The sequence below is a fragment of the Gossypium raimondii genome, chromosome 3 (assembly GCF_025698545.1).
Source record: "Gossypium raimondii isolate GPD5lz chromosome 3, ASM2569854v1, whole genome shotgun sequence".
NCBI classification, from domain to species: domain Eukaryota; kingdom Viridiplantae; phylum Streptophyta; class Magnoliopsida; order Malvales; family Malvaceae; genus Gossypium; species Gossypium raimondii.
This window is the reverse complement of record NC_068567.1, coordinates 32,807,165-32,833,165: the sequence shown is the minus strand read 5'-3', so window position 1 is coordinate 32,833,165 and position 26,001 is coordinate 32,807,165. Positions and strand designations below refer to the sequence as shown.

The 26,001-nt window shown below is 32.5% G+C and overlaps 1 protein-coding gene and 2 non-coding genes across 4 annotated transcripts; 1 reads left to right on the top strand and 2 right to left on the bottom strand.

The window, feature by feature from the left end:
* Positions 1-2,429: 2,429 nt before the first annotated feature.
* On the bottom strand, positions 2,430-8,082 carry LOC105794094 (uncharacterized). 2 transcript variants are annotated; one of them, XM_012623082.2, is made up of 6 exons: positions 7,644-8,080; positions 6,564-6,698; positions 6,329-6,416; positions 5,274-5,368; positions 3,243-3,410; positions 2,430-2,892 (listed from the first exon to the last, which is right to left on the bottom strand). In XM_012623082.2, exons 1-6 carry the CDS (start codon positions 7,981-7,983, stop codon positions 2,732-2,734), a joined length of 987 nt encoding a protein of 328 aa, XP_012478536.1. In that variant the 5' UTR covers positions 7,984-8,080; the 3' UTR covers positions 2,430-2,731. The 2 variants fall into 2 exon arrangements, with proteins under 2 accessions (XP_012478536.1, XP_052484225.1); XM_052628265.1 differs by having other exon boundaries at positions 2,744-2,892; positions 3,211-3,410; positions 7,644-8,082.
* Positions 8,083-9,715: 1,633 nt separating this feature from the next.
* LOC105795825 (uncharacterized) lies at positions 9,716-10,485 on the bottom strand. Its single transcript, XR_008194131.1, has 3 exons — positions 10,390-10,485; positions 9,911-10,025; positions 9,716-9,741 (listed from the first exon to the last, which is right to left on the bottom strand). It is a non-coding gene; the product is annotated as an uncharacterized LOC105795825 (transcript).
* Positions 10,486-25,325: 14,840 nt separating this feature from the next.
* On the top strand, positions 25,326-25,432 carry LOC128040134 (small nucleolar RNA R71). Its single transcript, XR_008194794.1, has one exon. It is a non-coding gene; the product is annotated as a small nucleolar RNA R71 (small nucleolar RNA).
* The last annotated feature ends 569 nt before the right edge of the window (positions 25,433-26,001 follow it).

Sequence of the window (26,001 nt, the reverse complement as noted above, 5' to 3'; positions counted from 1 at the left end):
AATTGATTAAAAAATATTTATTTTGGGTAGGATAAATTATAAGTGTTTGATAAAAAATTCAGAAAATACATATAATTGAATCCAATAAATGAGAGGCCTAAAATGGAGCATTGTATATACTACAAGGGGCAACAACCCTAGTAATAATACAAGGATGTTGCCGCCTCCCTCTCCTCTAGTTAGACTAGGATTGTATTTTCTATTAAAATAATATTTCTTTAACTAGGCGTTATTCAAGTTGAACTCTTGTACTTCTCTATAAATAAAAACTATCGATTAAGCTATTTACATGTCTTTCATACGTTGTTATTCTGTCAGAAAGTAGTCATAATTTATTCTCAAAGAATAAATTTTATTTTCTGGGAATATTGAATAATTATTGATATATATAGAGAGAAATTACTTTTCTACTAAAAGTAAATAAATCATTTTCATTCTGTGGTTTGGTTCATGTTGCTGGAGCCCACATTCAAGACAATTCGTGGTTCGAGGATAACAGAAAAGGTCATTCGGTTGAAAGCCAAGATCGACTTTAGACTTCCGCCATACCTAAAATTCTAATTAAAGTTTATTACTATAAATATCACAAAAAGAGTTTAATTTTAGGAAAAAAAAATTAAACTTCCGCTGTACCTAAAATAACCATTTTCTAGATCAATTAATCCAACACGTGATACAAGTGATGGGTAGTGAGAGTAATGGAATCACATTCACATAAAAGGGCTGCTAGTAGTGAGTAATGTGAAAGAAGATATAAAAATTGACGGTCTAATTATAGTTATATGAAAGTTACTCTCTCAATACATTTTGGTGAGGATAGTGTTAGTTACACACTGAAGTGCAAGTGTGTTGTTTGTTCAGTAAGGAGAGAGAGGGAAAGAAAGCACAAAGTGAACTTATTAATAAAATACATATATGAGCTTTTAAGTAAAACAAATCCAAGGTTAAGTTTAACTCCACAACTTGTTCCATAACCTTCCTAATATGGGATGTCGATCCCAAGTAGTAATGTCAACAAAACTGCCCAAGAATGACCTGCTAAGAAGTACCCATGCCAAGAATGCTACTACTTTGCAGTATTGTTGCGAGGATCGTTAATAACCAAGAACACATGTCTACACTTATTAAATGACTTTTGAAAATTTTTATTCGAGGACACATTTTCTAGAACTCAAATTTCTTTCTTTCTTGAAATCACCATTATTGTTTAGCTTATTTATCCATCTTTCCACCTTACAAACCATCACTTACCCCAATCGTTGTTGGTTAGCTTATTTCACCATTTCTCCGCATTACTAATCATCACCTATTACCACACTCAATTTTGCAAGATTTGCTTCAACCTTCCTCTTTGCCACCTTATACACATCATCAAACAAAATGTAAGATTTTAATCATAAAATTACATGTTTGGTTCAAAAACTTTTCATTTAGTAGGTAGGTTTTGGTCAAATACTTTTTGTTCAGTGTGATATTATCAACAGTGGAAATATACAATAATGCAACATTATTTTAGTCATAAACTTTGATTTTGTGCAATTTTATATATGAAGTTTTGATTTGATTCAAATTTCATAAACAACTAACATCATTATCGATATAACATCATTTTATATTTAGATATTTCATATGCAAATAATTATATCTATCCAATATAAAAATAAATTTGATATATTCATTTCTTTAAATGTGAAAAGTTGAATTAAAATCAAAATTGTATGTATGCATTTGAACCAAAATCAAAGTTTATAGTTTTGATATTTATCCCATAATATGAAAGATACTTTGACTTGTTTATTAGATTTTCTTAGTGAAAATACCATAGAGGCTCTTATACTAAAATTAGATTACATTTTTCCCTTTACTCAAAAAATAATAAATTAATCCTTATACATAGATCAAAAAGTAAATTGATCTTTTCTATTAAAAATTTCATTTATTTGTAGTATTAAAAACTGGCGTGCCTAACAAAATAACCGAATAATAACACATGATGTTCCACGTGTATGTCATGTTGATGTACAAAGAGACAAATTTTTAATAATAGAAATGGATGAAATTTTTAATAAAAAAACCAAGTTACTTTTCGATCTAACATACAACTAATTTACCCCCTTTTTTAGTTAAAGAGAACAAAATGCAATCTAACTCAAACTACAATGGCTTCCATGGTACTTTAGCAAATTTTCTTACATGTAAATTTTGTACCAATTTCGAACTTTTGACATATTAGTAATGAATTTCTCATATCTTTCTCTCACTTCCATTCTTACATATTTTCACTTTTCTGCCCTCCTATCATGCAAAGCCAACAAAACAAAATCAAAATTAGAGGGAGAAGAAACGCCAAGAATTTGCCAAAAGATTAAAAAGACCACCCCAGAAAATGTTAAATAGTTGACGCCCGTCCGTCAAGTGACCATGAAACAGACCTAATTTGATGAATTTATTACGAGACCATTGCAAGGTATAAAATCATGTCAAAATAATACAATCCATCTGTGAAGCATCCTCATTCCCTAGAATTGCTTACAAAACCTACCTACAGAAATAATTCCAATTTCAACATTCAAATATGAATTACAATAACAGAATTGCCCGTCAACTTATGGTATGGAAAAAAAATTGTTTAATAAACCAAAACTGTTATTAGGAAACCATTTTGTTTTCTATTTAAGATGTAGGTGTTGCCAATTGATGCTGGGAACAGACCTTGCCAAGAGCATATGGTTTAAGCCTTGATCCTTGATGACTCCCCAACTACTTTCTCCATTCTAGAGTACCACTCTCCAATTCGAGTGTGTTCCACCATATCTCTACCAGATCTCAGGTAACGTATCGGTCTTAGCACCCCAAAGACAGCAAGGTCAGCTAGATTAGGCTTGGATCCCCCTACACAATGAGATTGAGGAGAAAAACTTACAATTGCCCTTCAAAAACATTATAAGAAAAGCAATATGAAAATCGTTACGATAGGTTAACTCTGCCCGACTCAGGTCAAGGTGTGAGCTTAACTATAATGCACTAATTCAATTAAATTGTAACCCCACCAAGACCACTTAGGAACCTTAAATTTTTCTTCACGAAAATAAGAGAAAAGATGTAATGAACGAATGCATGTCATAATGATCAGTCAATAACTCCCCCCAAAAAGAATAATTAAAAGAAATTGATCAGTCAGTAACTGTTGCTTATGTAACTTGATCTGACCTCTGAAAATTATATCCACTTAGAAATCATACCAAGAAAATTTCGCCCATTTAGAGCATCCACCCATGTTTCTGTTGCTTCATACAAGGCAGCACGCTCATCAGTGATGTTATATTTCTTCTTTAGATTCTTGGACACAAAATACATAGCTGCAGCTCCAGCATATTTCACTGTTATCTTCTCAGTGAAACTGAAGTTACCTGCAGTTAAGAGAAAAAAACAACAGGAACGTGATGATTATTAGGTGGAATCTGATGCTGGTACTGATTGAATAGCAAAACAAACTCAAGCATGAAACACAATCACTATGGTAAAAGAACAGCCAAAATCCTCGAAGAATTAATTCTAAATTATATAAGAGGGCTACATCAAAATAAAACAACAAAAGTTAAATCAAATTAGAAATTTTAAGGAAAAAAAAGTCATAGTAACAAGTTGAGGAAGTTATGATAGCATCAAATAGACAGAAAATGCCATAACCAAACTTTGCCTATGGAGACCAATGTAATGACAATTAGACTATAGAGATCAAGTAAAACTTTCATGCTACTGGTCCCCGTAATCAGAATAGCATCACTGGCAGTGTAATAGGAAGGGTAGCTGTGATAATTGATGTTAGGTAATTCATAAATCAACTAACAATTCTGTAGAAAAGAAAGTATCTTATGTGCTCATGATGAAGACTTCTAAGAACAATTATTGCAAATAGATTACTAAAAGGGAATTTCAGAGAATGAATAATTAGAAGGGAATTATACATAAGCATGCTTATAGATATTACATTAGGCTCTTGGTAGGGGACTACGGGTGCAATCACCCTAAGTTGAGTACATCAAGCAGAAAGCTCAGGCTTAGGCTTGATTCAGCATTTATTTTGTACTCAGGGCCTCAGGCTAAATTAGAATAACGGAGTTCCTTAAGCTCACCTTCGTCTGTAGTTATGGATACGGTCCAATTTTAATACTTAATTAAAGAAACAGATCAATTACCACCCTTCTTCAAACATGTGCAATGATTACAAAATTAAAAGATTGGACATTTGGTCAATTGATAACTCTAAGCAATAGAGTTATTCGGTTATCTAAGTCCTTGAAGTTTTGATCTAGATTTTATTATTTTATAATTGGTTTCTTCATTTTATTTATCTTTTATGATTAAATTTAATTTTCTCTTTCCGTTATTCCTTGTATATATTTGTATCATTCTTTCCAACTAATTCAATTCAGAATTATTGGTATGCAGGTCTTGTAGGCTTTCATCTATTAATTAATTTAAACTCAAATATTTATTTTTGTTATTTTCTTTTATTTAGTTTTAGTTTACATGTTTTAATCTTTTGTTCAGATAAGACTGGGTTATTTTAATTTAGTAATTAACAAATTTAGTACAATTTCTAGTGTGATCAATACTCAAAACATTATATTACTTGTTACTCCTCTCATATTACCCATAACATGTAAACAGCGTATGAAACCTAGCACTATTTACAGAGGTTTAATTCACCTCATACTCTTTTCAATCCATTGTAACTTTAGAGGAGAAGACAGCATAGAAATTCAAGTTTGCATAAAGAAACTAGACATAACTAATTCCAATGTCTTCTATACTACTATATTTTGTACTGTTTCACATCTTCAATTCCCTATTCCTAAAAATTGAGTGTAAAACTTTATTTGACATTCATTATTGGAAATGGTATGTTACTTGAAGTAGTGAGACAGAGGAAAATAACATTTCCTAATTATTAAAAATGAAACAATATTGTTTCCAAAGCCTATTGACCTTTAAATTGTTGCAATTTGCTTGGCAAAGTACAAAAGAATTCATAGGCACTTTTAAAAACAATGCAAGTAACAAAACATGCAAATAACTCTATGATCCATAAATAGATAAAATTACTTTCTCACTACTTATTAAAGGACTTTGTGGAAAACATAGTGGATGACGTATTTATTCCCAACTTTAGGGGTAAATGGATCAATCATTGACTAAAAAGCGGCAAGGTTTGTAAATGGAGGGAAGGCAGCTACGTATGTATAATACAAAATTATGCATTAATTTACCATTGCTAGTGATGTAGTCGAAAGATTCAAGAGCCTCAGACGTGTTGCGGTATATGTTTGGAGATAAGACATGCACCAAGTGGTTGTCAACCCACCTACACAAGGACATCATTATTAGTGTTCCAAAGATGAAATACTTATTCTAAAAGCAGCTAAAGCAAAAAGGAAGACTTTGAATTGCATTAATACAGCAATATGTATTAACCAAAGTTCTACAGTAGAAGATCATTAACTCATAGCTACTCAGAAACAAGAAAAATGACCTATGTATAGTTTTGTACACACATAACTCTATCTACTACCAAAAGTATTTTCATATATGCTGATTTATATATCCTGAAACATAACATCTTTGCTAAGCATAGAGTTCATGTTTTCATGCATGAGGTTCAATTAAAAAGACAATTAATATAAAAAGTTATACAAATTATTCAGTTTTATCAGAGGGTCAATAACTGAGGTCAAAATTCTGATCTTTCAAGACCAGGTAATAAAAAATCGAGAGGAATGCTAGGAGCAATCACCCAAATACTCTACAGTTGAAAGGCACGTATCTCACATTTTAGACCTTAAACTAGTTACCGAAAATTCCAGTAAACTTCTCATTTGCTGCACACTAAAAGCCAAAGTTTGGTTTGGCTCGTATCTGTAAAAAGATTTTTGAAAAGACTAGAAAGTCCTTTATACACTACTAGACAAACGTTGTTAACAGGTTGTTATTTCGAGAGTATACCATGTTTTGGCACTATTTTGAACTTAATATACTTCATGGTAAGCGTCATCTCAATTAGTTTCAAAGTACAAGATAAATTAAAAAAAGAACTATTTAGTGCACCCAAATAGTTTCTTTTAATACCTTTTGCTTAGCAAGATAAATTTTAATAAGATATAGGTAGTTTTCTGGTACAAGTAGCTGGGGTTAAACCGAAGACCTGAATCCTCCTTAAGAAGGTAACAAATGTTATATCAGGATTGAGTTCTTAAGAACTAATAATATTATAGTGATATAGTAAAAATAAAATTTTAATTACTATAGGAAACAAGACAGTCCGTACCTACGCCACTTTGTTTCTTCATCTTCATCAGCAACTGAAATAATTGCTTTTCCAGGAAGGATCTTTTCACTCAATTGGTCAATAATAGCTGCATGTTCCACATGCACGTTGAGTCCATCATTGCAACTAATGAGCTTAAATAAAGTCAATAACTTAAACAGATTGTTAGGTCTTTAGGGATAATATAAAATAACCAATGAGAACTTAAACTATAAACAGTTTTGACAACAAGAACCTGATGAGTCCACCAGCTGTTGACCATCAACCATCAGAATAGGCACCTTCTTGTAATCAGACCACTTGATCTCTTTCTTACTAATGGGATTGACTTCCACCACCTTGTATGGTATATCATAGTAGTCCAAGAATGCTGAGAGACGATAAACATTATAGGAATCATGAAGTTACTAAGATTTTAATTAGTTGTCTTTTTACTGAGAATGTGCTTGGTTGAGTAGAAAAATGGAAGAACAGAAAGAATGGGTGGAAAAATGAGAAGAAAGTAAATTCTGAGTGTACTTGATAGGAAAGAGATAAGTGGGAAGAAAGAAAACAAGAGAGAACCATTTTCAATCTTAATGCTTAAAAACAATTATTCCAATTCGGAATGATAAGAGGAGAGAAAATGAGAAAGGTATGTATGTTAGTTCAAAATTATGCATTTTTCAGAAGCTTTATTTTCTTCTCATTTTTCAACTCTATCAAGCAATGAAGGGAAAAAACTTACTTTTTCTTTCAATTTTTCCATCTTTTGTACCAAGAAAATCAATGAAAGGAAATATATATCATCTATCTTTTTATTTTTCTACTCCGTCAATTTTCCACCTTTCCAATTTTCATTTCACACTATTAAGCAAAGCCTTATGTTTTGTCTTTCAACTTCCTAAAGTTGCTAAGAAAAATGCAAATTCTAGAAAGAAAAGTGTAGCTGATTACAAAGGAAAAAGTGATTAGAATGCAAAACAGATTCTAATATAATTGTTTCATCAAAGAAAAATAATGCATTTGTTATGTTTTAAGTTTTCAGTTCTTCAAAAGAATCCTTCTCTCCATCACCATGGTAGTTACCAAAACATGTCTGATTTAAAAATGTAATATATAGCGAATAGTTAAAATGTAAGCATATTATCGTTTCCTTTAGAACTCACTAAAACTAACTATTTAATCATTCAAAACAGGTGAGAATTACTTATCCAAATAATTTTTTGGATTTACTTTTTGCTTAAAAATGAAGTTCTGAGTTCAAATTTGATTGGTTCTGTCAATTTTATTTGGTACGAATGCAACGGAAAGAAGAAAAACGAATACATACTACCTTTAACTTTATTACAAAATGGGCAGGCCTCATACTGATAAAGAACAACGTCCTTTGGGATGATTTCAGCTGGTGGCGGCTCCTTGGCGTAGACCGAAGCAGCAGAGGCCACAGAGGCGACAACGCCGACAAGGCCGAGAGAGACGGCTTGACCAGAGGTTTTCGAAAAGGAATTGAGAAGCGGAGAGAACCAATGGCGGCGAGAATTGGAATTGTCGGTTCTGCTGCTGCTAAAGAGCGCCACCCGGAGGAGACGAGGGTGTAGGTTGACTGTTCCTCCGTCGTGAACGGTGGAGAGGGTCCTAGAAAGGATGGAGGAGGTGAAGGAGGCCCTTCTCATTGGCGATCCTATAGCAGAGGGCAGATCTCGGCGCTTTGTGATTTGTTGAGGAAAGTTTCCAATCAGGTGACGTTTTCCCCCAAAATAAATGTGAGGGGTTTATGGCTTTGTGCATTTGGAAATAGGGGGTTTTGGTCATTGTTGAATCAGATAAAGGGTAAAAATGTAAAGGGCAAATGCTATAGTTCTTTTTTAATTATTTTTTTAGTGAAGTTTTTTTAGCGTAAAAATATAAAAGGCTTTTTTTTTAATAAATGTTTTTAGTTAAGATTTTTTTATTACCACCATTGTTCATGTTGTTTGGGCCGGGATGACAGAGTGACTCCAAGATTTAAATTTAGGGTCCGTTTGTTTGTCAGTAAAATGTTTTCCAGAAAATGATTTTCCGGAAAATGATTTACTTTTCTAGAAAATGATTTACTGAAAATATTTTCTGGTGTTTGGATGAAACTGTGTAAAATATTTTCTGTTGTTTGGTAAATTTCAAAATATTTTTCGAAAAATTGTTTTACATATATTAATATGCATATTAATAAATTTATATTTTAAATTGTTTTACATAATTGCAATGATTTATTTATAAATAAATAAATCGATTAAATATATAATAATATTCAATTATTAAGCTATTTTATAAAAAACGTCATAAATTGAAAGCAACCAAAGTCAAATAAATTATTTGTAATTGTGTTATAAAAAATAAAAACAAGGATTGAATAATTATAAATTAGCTTCCAAACCACAATTAATATTAGAAATTAATAATATTATCTAAATGCATAATTAGTAGTACACCATATAATAACAACATTGTCCAAGTGCATAACTAATATTACACCACATTAAAAGTATCAATATCTTCAACCTTAAGAAAATTTTTGAAGCCAAATTTTTTTATGCTTCTTACTGTGCATGATTCTAAAAGATGATAACCAATTAAAGGGAACATATAGCCTTCATTGACAGTTTTCTTAAAATATTATTGCATCATGTTTGCACATCAAAGAAAGGTTAATTTGAGATATTATTAGCAATATTCACCTTCCAGCCTTGTAATGCATCAGAACATGCAGGACAATAATGAAGTTTTCTTCAGGAAACCAATGGCATCTAACTTACCGAGCTAAGAAACTATCACAAGCATGCATTTTACAATGCAATGTCACGATATTGAAGTCTTCAACAGGCACCCTTAAAGCAAAGAAAGGTTATATAAGTACTGTTCTGCTGAAAAAGGTCACTAATGGCACAAGCTGACTCCTCAGTATGTGAGGCATTTAAATGTTTTTAATGTTTATTCTTTATCAAAAGGGACACAAAAGCCCGTAGACCATTGTTTAACCCATGGTGAACTAAAACATGGACTTTATAGGCATTGAAGATATAAGTGCCCTAATCGCATAAAATGTTTTTAGTGAGGAATCAACACCTATGCATTCTTTCAGAAGTTTAAACACAATCCTGAAGCCACTTCCAAACCCTTTTTGACTATTTCAGGCTTCATCTACATGCACAACAGAGATATACATTTTCCAGGAGAAAAAACATCCATCATTTCATATCTGAATACACTTGTTTGGTACAAAATTGCTGAAATGAAAATTCTACAAACCTCGAAGAGAGATTTGGATGTAATTTTTCAATGCAGACTAAGGGGCAACTAGGAATGCAAAGAAAGACAGTAGTAGAGTAGCAACTACATCATGGCTAAAGATCCAGAGCAGTGTTGCGACATGCCTCCTATTGTTGCACCAGGCCCTGCAGGTCAACATGGTTTAAGATGATAATGTTACACTCAAGCCAATAAATAATATATAATATAATATATATATATGTTGCTTTCATCAAGGAGTGTAGCTGAATGTTGCAATAAGTTATTTTTCATTAAGAAAATGATATGTTGCAAGGATAACTCTAACAAACTGACCTGGATCAAGAGGGAAAAATAAACCATAAGGCTCCAAGTATTCATTAAGTTCCATCCATCCAATTCCAGGCTCAGCTACAACATCCATGTCCCAAATATGCAACGCCTTAACTCTCTACAAATTTAAAAAAAATCACTCATAATATCACAAATTAAAAAACCAAATGGATAGAATTGCAAATTCATTTTACACGATGGAACATTGATGATTTTATCACAAAAGTAATTGCAAATTCAAGTCAAATAATTGTCAAAAGAGTGTTATAATAAAGCTTCAGCTCAAATAATACAAAACATGTTTAGAATGAGTGGCACAATGACTAGATGCTAATAAAGCCCATGCTGCAGGACAAACTTCATTAGAAGCCATTACCAGGAAGCACATTAAACAATATCAATAAAATGCATGGTATAAAATTAAAAAGAGTTCATTCCAATCTTTTTTTTTTAATTTATCTAGGAAATATGATTAAATATACCTTCATTAAGGTCATGTCGATGCAAACACCTCCATTAGGAGACAAAGTGTGGCCCTCAATAGATGTAGCTCCACCATATGGTACTATAAGGACCTGATTACAAGCATAAAAGAACAATTAAAATTTTATACTTGCTCAAGAAGAACCAAGACATTTTTGTAGTAGTTCCATGACATTACAAAACATCATATTCAGATGTATGTAATTAAATACAATGAGACTCTGCAAATGGTTTATCACAAAGTACTGCTAGAAGTCGACCTATGTAAGAAGTTTCCAGTTTTGCTACATGTTCAAGTTCAACATAATCCTAGTACTAGTTCCATGACATTACAAAACATCTTATTCAGAACATTTATTTGGGTGATTTCTTAGTTATCCAAGGAAAACAAAAGGGCATAAAAAAAGTTAAAAATTTTCTACTGAAAGAACAGTTGAAACTCAAATTTCACTCAATCAAAAATGACAAAAAAAACCAATGGAATATATTAAATAAAAAAAACTGAGAATCCAAATTAGAAGGTTCGTAGAGTGAAGGATGATTGTTGTGGGATTGGAAAGTAAGGGATCCAGCAGAAATAGCAAAAGCCAGAGGAAGCAAACAGTTGGACCATGAAAAAGCATGGCTATTGGTTTTCCCAGCAATGGTGGATGGTAGGTTCTTCAGACAAGTATTAAGCTGAGATTTGTAATGGTAAAAAGAGTCCCGAAAAGCATTGGAAAAAGCTGATTTCTTTTAACAAGAACGCAAGCGAGCGAGCCAGAACGAAAATCCCATGTTCGGAACTTGACAATCTGATAAGTTTTTCTTTTTTCCGGAAAAATAGATATAATAATTTAAACAAGTGGCGAACTTCAATTTCCCCTTGATTTGGATTTCTTACAAGTATAAGCCCTTCAAATTGGGCGCAGTATTCACCAAAGCTGTGAATATTCAAGCTATGAATACGGAAGAAGGAAAAGGAATGAAGAACGGAAGAAGGAGAATGAGCCTTACCTGGATGAAGGAGGAATCGAAAAAGGTCCTTGATTTGTAGCCCAAGAGAAAGGGAAAGGGAAAAGGAAAGGGAAAGGGGAAGGGGAAGGGGAAGGGGAGAGGGGAGGAGAATGCGTCATTTTCCGGAAAATGTCTTACCGAATTCAAAAGGGTAAGACAATTTCCCTAAAATGTAAGCCATTTTCCCGTGTTTTGGAGTTCATTTTTCAAATGGAAAATGTTTTCCGCCAAACAAACGCTAGAAAAGTTGGAAAATAATTTATGGAAAATCAATTCTGTCAATCAAACAGACCCTTAATTCAAATGTTTAAGAAAAAAGTTTACTTCCACTTTTTCTAACTTGGTTGTTTTTAGTTAAGATGATACGTGTATTCGAATGTTAGGTTATTTGTTTAAGTTTGAAGACCCATTTGAAATTTAGACGGGTTCAGGCAAAAAATTAGACTTGAAAAATGAGTTTAAGCAACAACAAAAAAGCCCGTATTAAATTTAGACCTAGCCTCGGACAAAATTTTTCAAGCCCAAACTCAACTGAACCCGATCATATTTATTAATTAATATATCAAATATTTATATATTTACCACCTGAAATACATACAACTTTTGAAAAGACTAAAACTTTGATATCTAACCTATGTAAGGAAGACTAATTGATTAGGACAAAAACATAACCTAAAACCAAATCCTAAATACAAAATATAATTTGTCATAAGTTTTTCTTGTTTCTCACCCTAACCACTTATTTCTATCTTCTTTCTAAACCATCATCTTTGGCAATTTTTTTAAAAAAGCCAAAAGTAAATATAGTAGTTATTTGCCTACACTATGATATGGGCTAATTTAAAAAGCAGATAAGTTTTTGTTATTTGTATAAACTAGATTGTATTTGTATTAACTACTATGGCAATATTGAAAAAATCATGTAACATGATCATTACGTATAAAAGTAAAAGTCATTCACGTGTATAAACATCAATATCTGAAATAAATAGATCCATTTTCTTAATTCTTTCTTTTCTCTGTTTCTCTTTTTTATTCTTAAACGCTCTTCTCCTTTCCTTTACTTCTTTCCTTTGTGAATTTTACTTCTTTCCTTTGTGAATTTTACTCTCTACATTTTGGCTCGTATCAATAAGTATTAGAGCCATCAATCTTTGCTACGATTGGTTATGGAATGAAGCTATCAAATGAGGTCATTGATCAATTACTTGTACATTTGGAGTCTTAAACCAATAATTATTTGGAGTGGTTGCAAAGCAAAATACAAAATGATTATAAGAACTTTCGCACAAAAGCACCCTTGGTGCTCAATCAAATGCTTGTGAGAGTGGATGAGATAGTCTGTGATATGTAGGTTAGTGATGCATTCAACACAGTATGGAACCGCATATGGAATCAAGACCATCATTGTCAAGTTATGAGAAGGGGTTGCCTTCATCAACTAAACCCATCTCTAATTTCATATCATCAAATGACAATGAGAAATTAGTTAAGCAATCAGGTATGAATTCTTCAATATTACATGTCTAATCTTATGTTACCAAAATTTTTTCTTGGGACACATATGAAGGAATCTCTATTGGGTTTTATTTGTTGATACTTGTTGATGCTAGAGCTAAATTAGAAAATGTTTATACAACTGATGATATAGGCGAATGAACTTGTTGAAATTTATGACCCTTAAAAGTCTAGGCTTTAGGTAATGGAAAAGTGCAATGGCCTAGTGCAAATTGTTCTAATTAATAAAATGGTTTCTATCTATATTTTAATGATAAAGGATTGTTTGTGCATTACACAAATACTATGGATTGGTATGGATTTGCAGCAATGGTGGGGAATAATGTTGAAAGACATGCAACCTTTTCCAATAGAAAAGGTTGAAGAAAATTTTGTGACAAACAAAGGCATGCCTTCTGAAAATGGGAAGGTTGAATTGAATATGAATCAAGTCATGAGAAGAGAGGTTACAACTTATTATTGTTCTCTATGTTATCCTTAAAGGCATTTGGTCTTTGGAGCTTTTGTCGTTTGTTTACTAGAACAAATTCAAATAGGGTTTTATTGTTCACCCATCTCCTACAACCTCTAATATAGCCCTGTATAAAACTTGTTTAGGTACACTTAAGCTCATCGTACTTCATATTTTCATTTGCATCATTTGATATTTGCAATGATGTTTGGAGCTACATGCGATTTTACAAATCTTTGATCACCCACCAAATTTGATCCCAAGGGTCTTGCTATGGATCTCATAACTTTCCCTCAACTTCATCCATTTCTGGTAGACGTCACTCCAAAGGTGACAAGGCTATGCCTTTATTAACTAGTCACGGCTCTTCAATCATTTTAGCTATAGTTGAAACCAATGAGGGAGCAAACCAAAATCTAACAAATAAATAAAAAGTCTAATGTGAGCACTTACATATGAAGTCAAACTTAAGTAATTTGTTGGAACTAGACAAGGCATTAAATTTTTCCATGGCTTTTCATTCTTCTTATGATTGCTGTCGTGTGTGAAATGATATGCAATTTGTGCAAGTATACATGTCAAACCAAGTAATAAAGTGATGAGTGAGTATCGTTCCCACAAGGATTAGATTGAGGCACAAAAGTAGTCAAGTTATTATAATAAAATGTAATTAATGCTATGGTAAAGCTATGGTAAGTATGCATTGACAATTAAAGGGATAGTGATGTATGCAATGTGTAGAATTAATGAATACTTGGAAATGCTATGGCAAAACGAGAATAGAAATGTAATGGCAATTATGAGAATTACTACGTGAATATTATGTAAATGAACAAATACATAACTAAGAATGATATGATATAGATACAACGACAAAGAACAAATAAATAACTAAGAATGATATGATATAGATACAACGACAAAGAATAATGGATATATGATGTTGATTTGGAACATCAGGATTACTAAGAATCTACCCTTACTATCAATAATGCCTTAACAAAATCATACTCAGTTTACTACTTAGAAGAGTTCTAAAATGGTATGCTTCTTTCGAGAGCAAAAACCTCAAGTTACCTTTGTCCGTGTCTATAAGCCTTAATATGGTACCCTGTATTGTTTTCCTTCTGCGTGAACATTGCTCTATGTCTAAAGTCTATTGCAAGTATCGGTTGAGTACTTGCTCATATCATTCAATATTGATCCAACTAATCCAACCTTTTTAGAATTAGGCTTAGTTTATGAACATGCTGAACAATCATCTATGTCTAAGGATTGTACGCATACAAATTAGAAATAAAACAATTGAATGAAATAGTAAATTGATTCGGATCTATGCTTCAACCATTAAAGAAAATAAAAGTTTCATCATGCAATCTCAACCCTATGAGATTTAGCTCATGGGTTGGCACATAAAATTCAAAACCAATATAACATCTAACACCATTTTCATCATTACTTAGCTACTACCCTCCATATTTGCCTAAGGACCTCTTCCCCTTGTTTGCCATTTAGGGTTTCCTTCTTTGGCTTTTTATAGCTTTTTTCCCAGGGTAAATCCAACAATCCATGTTTATCTTTTCCTCTTTTTAAATTCTTTTTTCAACAACCTAATATTATCTTCCCATTTTGAATTTTTTTAGGATAAAAACCAAAACCCCAAGATTATTTTCTCCTTTTTTTAAGCAGATTTTTCTAGTACAAGTACAGTTGGGCTGAAATTGGTATGTGTTGAGTGTTGACTCGGTCTTCCTGACATTGCCACAACATTCGTGCTGACAAAATGTCCAACCTTTTGCCCTGGTAAACTTTCACTCTATTTCTCGTTCCTCAACCTGCACCTGTCAAACCACCAAAAATAGCCTTACCATAAGCAATTAAAAGTAACAAATAATAATATTTAAGCACCATCCAAGCTTCTTATGCAATCTTTTAAAAATGTTAAAATAATTTCCTAAAATGCAACTAAGTTCACTTTAGTACAGATAATTGACCCAGTCTAAAAACATGAATTATAACTCTTTTCAAGAGTTATCACACACCCAAACTTGAGTTATTGCTTGTCCTCAAGCAATATATGCATGAATGCATGAACGTAAGAATTGTCATAGTAACATAATCACCTTTGCATTGTGAGACCTTTAAGAGAGCATTTTATACTTCAATTCTCAACAAAAATATTCTATGTCTAAAAATTTGATCAAGTTTCATAAGCTTATTTAGCAAAGGCAGTACAGAAAATATTGCCCTAAAAGAAAGAAAAATCCTAAGAATTCATGCAATTTTTACTATAGCAAGTACCTCCTAATTTACTTAATTCATCTTTTAACTAACTTAGTTTTTTTTTTCTAGCCTTATACATACTCAAATACATACATATCCATTTAATATGCCTATTTTTTTACTAGGGGATTCAGCTCATCATATGATTCTTTGACTTGACAATTACAATGGAGCATACTGTAATAACCCGTTTTTCAGTGGTGTCAAAAACAGTAGTTTTGGGGCCACAAATTTGACGAGTTAGTTTGTAAATGTTATTATTAAATATTTACGAGTCAAATATGGTATTAAAATAATTTTTGAATTGGCAATTTATGCTATTTGAATGAATAATTATGTTTAAGTGGTATGACCTTAAAGTTAAGTGGTTTTAGAAAATGAGGTATCGGGACCTCATTTCTATTAACCGAGCTATAAATATTTTATTAAATATTTACGAGTGTTATTAAGGTCGTATTAAAATTTGGTTAAGACATTTTAATGTTTAGATAGTTAATTAATTAAAAGAACTAAATCGTAAAAGATGCAAAAGTTAATTGCTATTGATTATTATGGGTTAATTGAACATAGAAACATATTTGAATGTCTTTATATGGTAATTTAGCAATAATTTTAGATAGTGGACGATTTAGGTGATATGTTTTACGAAATTCTATTAAATAGTAAAGGACAAATTTGTAATTTCATAAATAAATAAAATTTAAAACATAATTAAAAGATAAACAAAGCCATTATTTTTGTTATGTTTTTAAGGTGAAGGCTAAAACTCCATGGAAGCTTAAACCAAGCTTTTGGCCATGATTTGTTTCACATGCACGATATGTATTTTTACCTATTTTTAGTATTTTTATGTTTTTAGGCTCATATTAGCTTAATCTAGCTAATCCGGGGATCAATTTATTAAATTGTTAAATGTTTAGAATTTTACCATGGATAAAATTGTGATGTTCTTGAAATTTTATGATAGATTATAAAGTTTGGTTGTTGAATATAAGTATTTTGTTAAGTAAATTTTTATGATTTTCAAGTTTAGGGACTGATTTATGAAAAATGTAAAATTCATGGAAAATAGTGTAAATTGTGGATAAATATGGGATGTTATAAGAGTGTGTAAAAATTGGCTAGCATGATTTATGGTTAAAAATGGTGAAATTACAAGTTTCGGGTTTAGGGACTAAATTGCAAAAGGGTAAACTTTGAGGGTAATTTTGTAAATTTTCATTATTATGGGTTACAAGCTAAATTAATTATTTTAATACTAGAATGAGATTAATTGAATAAAAATGGTTAATTTGCATGTTTTGAACTTAGGAACTAAATTGTATAAAAGTAAAATGTTGGGGGCAATTTTGTAAAAATGTCAAAATGACTTAATTGGAAAAATTGAATTAATTTTTCTGTTAGAAATATTGAATTGAATGGAATTATTATTTTAGATAAAAACAAGTGGAAAATCGAGGAGAAGAGAAAATTACCAAATAACCCTTGTACTTGTTTTAATGTTAGCTAGGAGAAGAGAAGAGAAAATTACCAAATAACCCTTGTACTTAGTCATTGTTGCGATTTAGTTAGGCAAGTTTGTATGAACTGTAATTGTTTTAATGTTAGCTAAATTTGAGTGTTATTACATTGTTATGAAACAAATGAAATTAAGTATAAATGAACTTATGCCATGATGTATTGACGGATATCAAATCCGGTTGAACCTTAGGAATTCTTAAAATACAAATGACATTTCATTAAGGATTTCATGTTTCAGGTGCTGGTCTTGAATGTCCTACCGATGGCTAAGGTCTTGCATTTGTTGTGAATTCTCCACAACTCGTGTGAGTAGCATAATGTAGCTTAGATTTCGACCCACAGCTCGTGTGAGTAGGCCCATTTCACAGCTCGTGTGAGCATTCATATAAAGGAAAGGTTACGATTATATGTAAAGGTACACTTTGTGTGAGCTTTTTCGAGTATCCGATGTAATTCTAGATGGTTCAACGGGTAAAAAAAGGGAATGAAATGGTAAGTTCACAATTGAAATGTAACATGATGTTATAAAAAGTTTGATGAATTAAATGATGTACTTATATATGGGAAATTTATTTATTACATGGATGAACTCATTTATATTATGGACAAGTGCACTGACTTGTGATTTGATGATGTTGTTTAGGCTTATACTAAGCATTTGGAAATGGTAAGTAAGCAAATGGAATGAAATATGATCGTATGGTAGCGGTGATGAATTAAAGGTTATGTTTATACAAATATGATTGATTTCATATGTATCATGAATAAGTATGTTAATTGGTGAGTTTGATGGTGTTACATAGGCTTTAATAATCTTATGGCATTGGTAAAGGTTTATATTTATTCTATAAAGTTCATTATTGAAATGATATATTATATTTAAAGTTTATACGAGCTTACTAAAAATTCATTTCTTACGTAGTTATTTTCCTTTACTTTATAGATTATTAGAAGCTCGATCGATTGGAAGTTTGTTGGAGATCTATCACACTATCCAGTGGTCAATTCAGTAGTTTTTGAGTAATTTTGCTAAGGTTTATAATGGCATGTACAGGGTGCTTTGTGATGGTATTATGGTGCATGTGTTAATAGTGTTTTGGCATGTATAAGCTTTGGAAAGCTAGGTTGGTTTGGTACATTTTGATGCCTTACCAAGTTATGTGATATTGGTTAGTTTGATGTGCTTGTCTTTAAGGTTATCTTGGCATGTTGATAATGACTTGAAAATGATTACTTGAGACATGATTAAGTTCATTTATGAGCTAAGTTATCATGTATGGAAATGACAATATTATCATGTATAGGTCTATTATATTGATGGCTCATGGTAGTATTAATGGTTGTTTTATTATGCTTGTGTCTTTGAAGTTTATGTTATATGATAGACTTGTAATGCTTGTTAAGTAAAGTCATCTTAGCCACTTTTAGTTATTGAAAGGTATGGTCTTTTGGTAGGCTTGTAATGGTTGAGAATGGATAAATTGAGATATGTTTTGGTAAGGAATTAAGTTAGATTATGATTCTTGAAATAAGGTAATGTTCACTTATGTTGACATATTATGTTTTGGTATGTTTGTGGTGCTTTGAATGGTATATTGGTAAGGTAAATTAGGATGCTTGAAATGGTATGTTTATGCAAGTTTGAATGGTGTTTGAACCCCTTGATTGTGTGCACAAATGGTTTATATAGTTATGCATGAAATGATTTTGGAAATGACTTGATTTTAGGTAGATTTGGGTCCACACGGCCTGAGGCATGGGCGCGTGTCATCTGATGATTTCTTTAGGGTGCAAGTAAATGAGTTACATGGCCTGGCACACGGGTGTGTGACACGGCCGTGTGACCCTTCTCAAAGTGTTACACGGGTGAGGACACAGGCTAGGACATGGCCGTGTGTCCCTAGTTCGAAGGTTACACGGCCTGAGACACAGGTGTGTGTCTCAGCCGTGTGACTTCTGTTTTGAAAATTTTGCATTTTTTTTCTAATCTTTCAAAATTGTTTCAAATTGGTCCTGATTTACTTATAAGATATTTTTAGGGTCTCGAGGGCTCAATTTAGGGACGATATGTATGCATATGATTGGTTTATGATATGATTGTATTGTTGAATGATATTAAGTTTAAATGTTTTTGATTGTATGATAATGCTTTGTAACCCTAATTCGGTGACAGATACGATTTAAGGGTGTTATACATACACGAAATTGCCAAATACTCAATTATGTCTCGATTTGAATATGAAGCTAAAGCTTTTGACTAAAAAGATGGATGGAGCAAACAACTACCTTCTTAGCTACTTATCCCGTTCCTACAGTGGAGTGCCCCTAATTTTCTTTGTTACACATTCTTACTCAAACCCACCTTTCTAGTCAATAGCACGATGAAGCAAACAAAGTGGTGCTGACTTACTTGGCAATTCTAAGCATTGGAGTATTTAATGGCATTTTTTTAAAGAATTTTCTTAGACATTTCCACTTTATTCATTATTGAGTATTGCCATGTTACCAAATATAGCTTCAAAAGTCTCTAAGTTTATCAAAAGAAACTTACAATGGATCAATTGTAATTGGAATTAGGACATCCTAATTTTAAGGATCAATTTACAAGAAAACTATCCTAAGCTAAAATCAGCTAATCCACTGTCACAAATTTCTAAGTTTATTGAAGAGTTAAGCTCCTCATCGAACATCATAGAAAAAAATACACTTATCACAGTTTAAATAATTCCTGGCAATCATGCGTGCCATGGCAAAATGAATTACAAATGAACAAAAAATACTAAAACACGCATGCTCAACTAAATATCTAATGCAGTTTAGATGCACAATACACCCCCAAACCTAAGGGATGCATTGTCCTCAATGCATGTACAGATATGAATCATGAATGCAAGAACATATATATGTACATAATGAAATGTAACAAAGGGAGAAAAAATTCCCGAGCTTGGAGCTAAATGGTGGTACTTTAATTGCGGCGAGTGGTCTTTCATGCACTCATCTTATAACGCATCGACCTTTTAAGTAAATAGATGGTACATCCTCCTCTTCATTATCAAATCTGGTGTGTTCATCAATAATCCGATCGATCTCACGATCCTGTTCAGTCATCGATTCAATAGAAGGATGTGGAAATTTAAAAACTGCAAGGGTCACACGCTGTGTGGCCAGGCCATGTGACTCACATGGCCAAGAGACACGCCCATGTCTTAGGCCGTGTAGGAATTCGAAATAGGGACACACAGCCGTGTCCCAGCCCATGTCCGTGCCCGTGTAACTCACTGACTTGGGTCACAAGGCCAAACCACACGCCTGTGTGCCAGGCCGTGTACCTTTCGGAATAACCTCACATGCCCGTGTGCCAGGCCGTGTAAAACCTGACTTGTAACCCTTTGAAAACTACAGGGGACACGCGACCGTGTTACCTGGCCGTGTGTCACACACGGCTGAGACACATGCCTGTGTCTCTACCCGTGTGGACGAAAATAGGCTATTTTACAAACCATTTTCTCAGTTTTTTCAACATGTACCTATAATCCCTTTTGCACATATACCTAAGCCCTCAAAAGGCATCAAAACCATGCATAATCAAGCCAAACACATATGGTACAATAACATCCAACAAATATGCCCAAAGGCACATCAAATAACAACATTAAAACACATATAACCATGTATTCAATTTGGCCAAAATAATTGATTAACTTCTAACTTAGTTTGCATCATTACACGACATGTAAATCACTTACCAAAACATACCATTTGGTACCGACTGTACCACATAATTATTAGTATCAAAATATATATATGCTTATTATGGCAAAACACCAATTCACAACAAGTTATATGTCATATCTAATATGCACATTCATCTACTTTTCTATCTACCATCATTCAACCATAACAAGTCATATATCAAACATTACAAGGCTACTTATATACACCTTATAATATATATCATTTTACCAACACAAGGACAAAATGTAAACTAACCAAATGATCATTTCCACAACCAAAACACATAGGCTAACATTAGCCAAAATACCTATACATGCCATTATAACCTTAACCAAGATATCAAAATCTACTGAAATAATCACTGGATAGTGTGATAAAGCTTCGACGAGCTTCCGATAGTCTAAAAAGTAAAGAAAAATAACTACGTAAGCAATGAATGCTTAGTAAGATTGTATAAACTTTAATCATATCTTTCCTTTTCAAATATGAAATTTATACATATCAAGAATAATCATATATCGATACCACACGATTAATGAAACCAAATTCAACAACTCACAAATTGAATAATTCCACAGCATCACTTATACCTATCATCCCTAACAAAGTAGGATTTTATAAAAACTTTAAATCTCTTTCAATTTTCTTCCTTTCGTTTGCATGTCATTACTTTCCATCTTTAGCTTAAATAACATCATCAATTTAACTTATCGTTCTATTTCATATGCATAATACATAAGACACAAGCCTATCATCAACCATAGCCACAAGCTAGTGCATTTAAACATAGCTTTTTTTAGAGTTAATCACATGATAAACCATTTCATAAGAATTTGCATAATTTAAACCTTACCACTTATTCAGGAGTACAAGCATATTTTCATTTGAGTACTTACCATTTCAATACGACTTATAAGTAAACATAATACCATTCAACCAATAGCTTGGCCCTTGCCTAAGCATCAAACAGAAACACATGTTAGCATACTTGAACATATTTCATATAAATTCAACATTGATAACCTTATATTCTCAACATGTTACGCTTGAGTTTATTACTCGTCTCAACTTACATAATTACCATGTATCAACATATCAAAGATATTCATATATGTACATGTCATGATACATATCATTATCTTACCGTACATATATCATCCATTACAATATATCAATATATCATGTACCATCATTTCTATGCATTTCATGTATATACATGTATTAGTTCGTATCAAACTCATATCGTCTCTTAACAGATTGTGACCGTTGAACCACTTAGAATATCGTTAGATACATGGTAGTACACACGAGGTATACTGAACTGTAATCCATCAATTCCTGTACATGTATGCTCATACGAGCTATAAACGGTAAACTCCTCCGAGCTAAATAATGGTAAGCTTAGACAAGTTGAGTATTGATAAGCTCATAAGAGCTGGAATCGGTAACCCTAATGACATGTCATTTGTATCCTACGAATTCCTAAGGTTCAAACGGGGCTTGGTATTCTTTGTGCGTTGCTGAATTTTCCTCGTTTCATTATAATCTAAATGGTATAATAACATATATATATATCATTTCATTTTCAATAAAATTAATATAATAACATTAAATTTAACCAACAATATACATAGTATAGTTCATATGAACTTACGCTAAATTTCAGAAATACAAAAGTTCAAGGGCATTTTGTTAATTTTCCATTTTCCTCAATTTTTCACGATCTTGATCTAAACTAATAATTTCATTCAATATATTAATTTAGACAATAAAAATTCATTTCATACAATTTGGTCTTTTTACATTTTACAAAATTACCCTAAAGTTTTACTTTTATTTAATTTAGTCTCTAAGCCCAAACATGCAAATTAACCATTTTTACCTAGAATTGATCTTAGCTGAATGTTCATGGTATCCAAAAAAGCTCATTTATGCGACAATTTGACATTGAATCCTTGTAATTTTATTAATTTAACAAATTAGTCCTTAATCGAAAAATTCATCAAAATCACATAACAAAATACTTTTAAATATAAATCAACATTCCAAATTCATCATATAACATAAAAAATCACAAGATTTATCAATGGCAACATTCAAAATCTTTAATATTTTCAAAATCAAAGGTATAGGCTAGCTGGACCTAGTTGCAACGATCTCGAAAACGTAAAAATTACAATAAACTTATAGCTTAGGGGCTTACATGCAAGGAATAAAACATGGCTGAACCAAGATTTCATAGACATGGCTTCTTTCTTCTTTTCATGCGTGAAGAAGACACCAAAATGATGATATAACATTTTGGTTTTTATTTTATTTAATTTAATAATCAAATTACCATTTTACCCTTACCTAACTTTAAAAATTACACTAATGCCAAGCCATGCACATCCACTATCACCTTTAAAGGTCTATTTACCATACAAGGACTTCCATATTAAATTTGTATAGCTATTTAATACCTTTAGCTTATAGAACACAACTTTTGCACTTTACGCGATTTAGTCCTTTTTGCTTAATTTACTATCGAAATGATAAAATTTTCCAACAAAACTTCAATACCACCTTAATTACACTCCGAAAATATTAATAAAAATATTTACAGCTCGTTTTATAGAAGTGAGGTCCCGATACCTCATTTTCTAAAACCACTTGAACTTAATAAAATATTTATACAGCAAAAATCATTATATCAAAAACCTTTTTAAAATCACAATTAACTCGTAAATATTAAATATAATATTTACAAACTTACTTGTTAGATTTGGTGGCCTCGAAACCACCATTTCCGACACCACTGAAAAATGGGCTGTTACAGAATGTGATCTATTGATCATTCATCATCATGGTTAATTCTCCTTTCTGCAGATCGATTAAAGTCCTGTTTGCAGCAAGAAAAGGTTTTCCAAGAATAATTGGCACATCATGGTCAACTTCACATTCTAAAATAAGGAAATCTATAGGAAAGATAAATTTATCTACCCTTACCAATACATCTTCAATTTTACCTTTCGAATGGGCATAGGATTGATCGACCAGTTGCAACATAACCGTAGTAGGTCTTGCTTTCTTGATTCCCAGCTTCTTGAAAATAGACAGAGACATTAGATTTATACTCGCTCGTAAATCACATAATGCCTTACCAACATAATGATTTCCAATGAAACATGGGATAGTGAAACTCCCTAGGTCCTTCAACTTTGGAGGCAACTTATTCATCAACATTGATGTGCACCCTTCAATGAAAGCAACAATATCAAAATTTCCCAATCTTGGTTTCTTCGCCTGTATATCTTTCATGAATTTCATGTAATTGGGAATTTTCTCCTAAGCTTCTACTAGCAGTATGTTAATATAGAGTTGGTTCAAAATATCCAAAATTTTTTTGAACCAGGCCTCTTGTTTACAATTGTGGAATTGTTGAAGAAATGGTAGAGGTAGTCGTCCTTCAGGTTGTTGATATTGTTTTGCTGTGGCATTTCCACCAGCAAAATGATCTGATTTTTCTACGATAGGCTGTTGTTTTACCTTTTTAGTTGCAGTGTGCTTTTCAAACAGTTCTGAATTCTTTTCCTGGTCGAGTCTGAAATTGTCCTCTTTTGCTGTGGCATCTTGAACAACATCATCTAGTTGAGTCCCACTTCTGAGAGTGATAGCTTTGTACTGCTCCTTCCTTTGTATTCTTAAATTCTCGATATCCTTTGGAAATACTCATTGTGGCCTCGAATTTAAAGCATTTGCTATATTCCCTACTTGATTCTCAAGAGCTCGTAGGGATGCAACTTGGCTCTCTATTACAACATCATTCTTGGCCATACATTCCTTCAGTAATGCTTCCATAGGTGATGATGATGATGCTGAGGCCTGACCATGTTGTACATTTTGCCTCAGCATAGGATGATCATAACCAGGCGGAGCACTGTTGGCATCCTATCTTGCAACATTGTTAAAATTCCCTCACCTTGATTATTCCAACTAAAATTCAGATGCTGCTTTCACCCTGAATTGTAGGTGTTGGAATAGGGGTTATTATTTCGGTTAAAATTGCCCATGTATTATATAGATGCTAGATTTGATGGACATTCGTCAAACATACGGTCTTCACTACAATAAATACATGATAGCTCGGCAGATTTCGTCTCCTGGAATACAGTTAGATTTTTCATGGTTTTAATCATGTCAGCTAAAGAAGATACATGGGTTGTCAACGAGGTGATTGCATCAAGCTCCATGGTACCAATAGCTCTCTTACCCATCCCAACTCTCATTAACGGATGTTGATAATCATTATTGGCAATCTTTTCCAAAATCTCATATGCTTTATTATAAGATTTATCCAACAAAGTACCATTGGTGGAGGCATCAACTATCATCCTCATGTGTGCATTCAACCCATTATAAAACATCTTCATTTGAGTCCAGTGTTGGAATCCATACATTGGACATTTCCAAATTAACTCCTTAAATTGTTCCCAAGCTTCATATAACATTTCATCCTCTAATTGCTAAAAAGACGTGATGTCGTTTCTTAGCTTGGCATTCATAGTTGGTGGATTATACCATAGCAGAAATCTTTGGCAAAGATCATTCCATGATGCCACTGTTCCCCAAGGCAAAGAATTCAGCCACACTCTCGCACAATCTCTTAAAGAAAATGGAAATAGTTTAAGTTAGAGCGTCTTCAGGAACACCCTGTTGTCTAAATGAGTCACAAACCTCTAGAAAAAGTCTTAAATGAAGTCTTGGATCTTCAGTGGGTAACCCACCAAACTGGCTCACTGTTTGCAACATCTGAAACATTACCGATTTTAGTTCAAACTACTGAGGTTGTATTTATGGTCTGACTACCCTTGGATTCAAATCATCCAAAATTGGCACAACATGCTCTCGGATTGGTCTTCTCGGCTGTTTATCAGTCTACGAACATAAGGATTAGTGCCCTAACCATTCAAACAATAATTCATACCTGGTATCACCCTACAAATAGGAGGATTAACATCTTGATCATTCGAATTATCATTGAGACCAGAATCATTCCCGTTCATAGCCATTTTTCGCAGTTCTTTCCACCTTTTTTGTAAAGTTCTTTCGATCTCTAAGTCAA

Excerpts from the sequence above, each read along its gene's own strand:
- LOC105794094 (XM_012623082.2), bottom strand. The coding sequence starts at position 7,983 with ATGAGAAGGGCCTCCTTCACCTCCTCCATCCTTTCTAGGACCCTCTCC. Across the intron at positions 6,699-7,643 it reads ATTTTGTAATAAAGTTAAAG|CATTCTTGGACTACTATGAT; the intron begins GTAGTATGTATT and ends ATCGTCTCTCAG. Across the intron at positions 3,411-5,273 it reads CGACTACATCACTAGCAATG|GTAACTTCAGTTTCACTGAG; the intron begins GTAAATTAATGC and ends TCTTAACTGCAG.